Below are 3,850 nucleotides of genomic sequence, written 5' to 3' on the forward strand. Positions count from 1 at the left end.
TATCTACTGTTTGATAAATTTTTAATTTTAATAATATTATATCAATAAAACATATATATATGATTTCTTTTATCTTCATTTAAAAGTTTCATTTCTATTACTTGCTCCTTTCTCTTTCATAAATATTCAGATTTTGTTCGACAATTATTTCGAATATTTATTTTTCATTGATGAATACGCGGTTCAGTATTTAATAGTTTATATCTATAAATTATCAATCATTATACAATTTTTCTAATAATTTTGGCTAGAATAAATATAAAAAAAAATATATTATCATCATTATATTTCACTCATCTACAATATAAAATTAGTGAAATTAATCAATTATTCTTTAAACTATCATACACTAGATTTTTATATAATATATATTATATATTATTTTATATAATATATTAAAATGTATTTGATTATTATATATTAAAATATATTAATATAAATAATATATTATAATATATTTTATATAATATATTAATCCAAAGATGAAAAATTAATATAATATATTAATCCAAGATGAAAAAGTATCGAAAAGTTATGAATTTAATTTTCTATTTTCTATTTTCTTATATTTTTTCTGTTTTTTGATTTTTTCTTTTTTTTTTTTTTATTAATATTTCTTTTACGAAGAATGAAAATCCAATGAAAATCAAAAATCATTTTACCGTGTGTCATTCGAATCAAATTTATATTCATTTTGCTAAGTTTGTTGAATTTTTAATTTTTATTTAAATGATCAACATTACGAAAAATTCAATTAAAATTAAAAATCAGTTTATCAACAACTACTGATCAGACTATATCAATCAAAGAACCAACTTTTATAGATATAATGACAAACTACTAATAATATTTATAATAATAATAATATGTTATAATACATTAAAACATTGTAAAAAATTAATTATCAATCTTCTCAATTAACAATTATCCTCATCTGCGAAAAGACCGATCATTCATTTATACTATCTAATGATATCAATAAAGCGATTGATTAATCATTCTTATGGTAAACACTGACTTCCTGGATTTCCTCAGGCTTCATATCTATATCGCCCCAACCCCATTTCATATCTTCGAGATTGTAGTAATGAACAGCTTCCTTCTTATCATATCTACAAATTGAAATTTTAGATTTGAAAATTCCATAATTAATGATAAAATTTATTTTACAAATATTGACAAAAGAAACAATTCATTTAATCAATTTATATAAATGAAGTTTTTTTTTATTTTTTTTAAATTAAGATATATAAAATGTTTATTTTTTATAATTGTTTCAATCCTTCCGATTCCGGTAATTATATTGTTTCCAGTTTTAAAATTTTTTAATTTCTTCTTGTTTCTTTTGAATAAATGAAAAAGTTTCTTCGAATCTTAAAAATTTCTATGTTCATATATATTTTAAAAGCTATATTAAAATAATTAATAAATACTATTCATAGTTAAATTAACTATTAACTAAGTCTTTAATTATTGACTAATCTTTAGTTATTATAATCTAAAATACATTAATGTAATTAATAATAATGTCGACACCTCGATCCGTCTCCAGTTCTAGCTGCTCGTTTTCTAATTATTTCATCGGGAACAGTCTTCAAGTCATATGCCAATCCCAATCGAGCGCAGAAATCGATGAACGCAGTGGTAAAATTGATATTATAGGTACCAAATTCACTAGTTTTATAGTCCCACGGGAATACATGGTGATAATTATGCCATCCCTCACCGTATGCAAATATAGATACAATTTTGTTTTCTACTGGACAAATGTTCCTGTAAATTTACGTAAAAGTCGAGAAATTTATTTTTTTACTCAACTGATAATCATTGGGAAACCATATATTTTCGATTGACATAAAATTTGATAGAAGGAGAAAGAAAGGATGGAAGAATATGAATCTTAAATTTTAATTTTATATATTAATTAATTTCTGAAATATTAGTAAAAAAAATAAATTTCGATAAAAAAATATTGTATTCTGTCTATACAGACATTCTCTATTAACTAATTATTTTCATAATCATCAAATATATAAATATATCATCAATGATATAACAATAATAATAAAATATTAGTGGTTATTCTTAGTTCGCATAGTACGTAAGTACAATACATATTGAAATATATTTTTTGATTACTGAAATTAAAATAGATAAAAAGAAATAATAATCAAAATAATCATTGATTAAATATTTACTAAACGACAAGAGGAAAATATCTATTCTAACTTTGAGAATATTTAATGGATTATTTTCAATTCAATTAATATCATACTTTCACTAATCTACTGATTACTTAAATTACTTAAATTACTATTAATTATTTAATATATATATATTAAATATATGTATGTATGTATATAATAAAAATAATAAAAATTTCTATGTTAAGTTGATATTTTTATTAAAATCTTAAGTAAATATCGATTTTTTTTAAAATCACTATGATGGATAAAATTCAATTAATTAACTTTTATTGTTTATTATTATGTCGACAATATTTAAAATTTCGAAATTAATAAGTTTATTTATTAAAAATACATGTGTACATATATAATATTCTAAATACGATTCAATATTAACTACAAGAATATATAATAAAAAAAATAATATAATAATAGTATAAAGTCTAAAAATTCAATTATCTATCATACGATTATTTTATATTTATTATTAAAAATTATATAATAGAATATAATTTGATATATCATTTCAATTTCTAAAGAAAATCAAGAACAATAAAGAAAATATTGCAATTTTATATATTAATTATTATTATTATATATATTTTATATATTAATTATTATTTTATATATTAATTATATTAATATTTATATAAAATGTAATATTTGTAATTTAAAAAAGAAATAATTACAATGAAAAAGTTTTAATTTCATTTTAGATGTGAAATATATTATAAAATAATATATAAATATTTTAAAGCAAATTAGAAACAATTAAGTAATACATATAATTATCAATTTCACTAAAAATAATTATTGTAATATAATTATTAAAATCCAAATAAATTAATTTCTTACATGTCGTATGGTTTCATGCCCCATATATGAGCAGCAGAGTTTACCATCCATGTTACGTTCAAAGAAAAAACGTATCTTGCTAAATTGCTGTACCAGGAATATGTAAATTTTTCATTCCAGAAATAGTAGGGTATCCATGTAGGGATCACAAAGCACAAAAAGGGCATCAGCACGACATAGAATCTGAAAAACATCAAAAAGAAAAGTAATATAAACAGATTATTGATACGTAACAGAAACAGAGTTGCCGAACATATAGTATTTTTCCTTTCTATTACTAAGTGTGGTTCAATTTTCGTTTAAACTCTGCAAATTTCAATATGAGAAAAATGTGTATCATATTCCCATTGCTATTCATGTAAAGATACATGACATGATATATTGCTTTATTTTGATAGAAGTGATCATGTGACTATGATTAAGCAGTGATAACAGTAATGCAAAAGTTTAAGCAGTACATATTCTCTTTTCGCAACTACTGATAGAAAAAAATAATATACTGTCCGTGGCCGGTAACTTTTATTAATTTATAATTTTCAATATTTGATAAGTTGTTTTTCTTTTTTCATTATTTAATGCAATTTATTTTTATATTATTATCAAAATTTTTCAAAATAAATTAATTCATAATTAATTTATAAAATAATTTAACAAAATTTATATTTATATTTATTATTTACTTTATTTTAATAATTATTTTAATAATGTGTGTAGAATAATATATTTATAAAATAAATTATTTTAAAATTTGTTATTTGTGATTTTAGAAAAATATAAGATAATAGTAATAATATAAAATAATAATAATA

General features: G+C 19.6%; 1 protein-coding gene across 2 annotated transcripts in view; it reads right to left on the bottom strand.

Moving 5' to 3' along the window:
* Window positions 1–786: 786 nt before the first annotated feature.
* The window catches only part of LOC102673631 (acyl-CoA Delta(11) desaturase-like), a 25,467-nt gene continuing 22,403 nt past the window's right edge, over window positions 787–3,850 (bottom strand). For both annotated transcript variants that reach the window (XM_006607889.2, XM_031510098.1), the window contains exons 5-7: window positions 3,042–3,224; window positions 1,537–1,773; window positions 787–1,112 (exon numbers count right to left, since the gene is read on the bottom strand). In XM_006607889.2, coding sequence (XP_006607952.1) covers window positions 992–1,112; window positions 1,537–1,773; window positions 3,042–3,224 — 541 coding nt within the window. In that variant the 3' untranslated portion in view covers window positions 787–991. The remainder of the gene's footprint in view (window positions 1,113–1,536; window positions 1,774–3,041; window positions 3,225–3,850) is intronic.

This window comes from Apis dorsata, unplaced genomic scaffold (genome assembly GCF_000469605.1).
Source record: "Apis dorsata unplaced genomic scaffold, Apis dorsata 1.3 scaffold_20, whole genome shotgun sequence".
Lineage (NCBI taxonomy): Eukaryota > Metazoa > Arthropoda > Insecta > Hymenoptera > Apidae > Apis > Apis dorsata.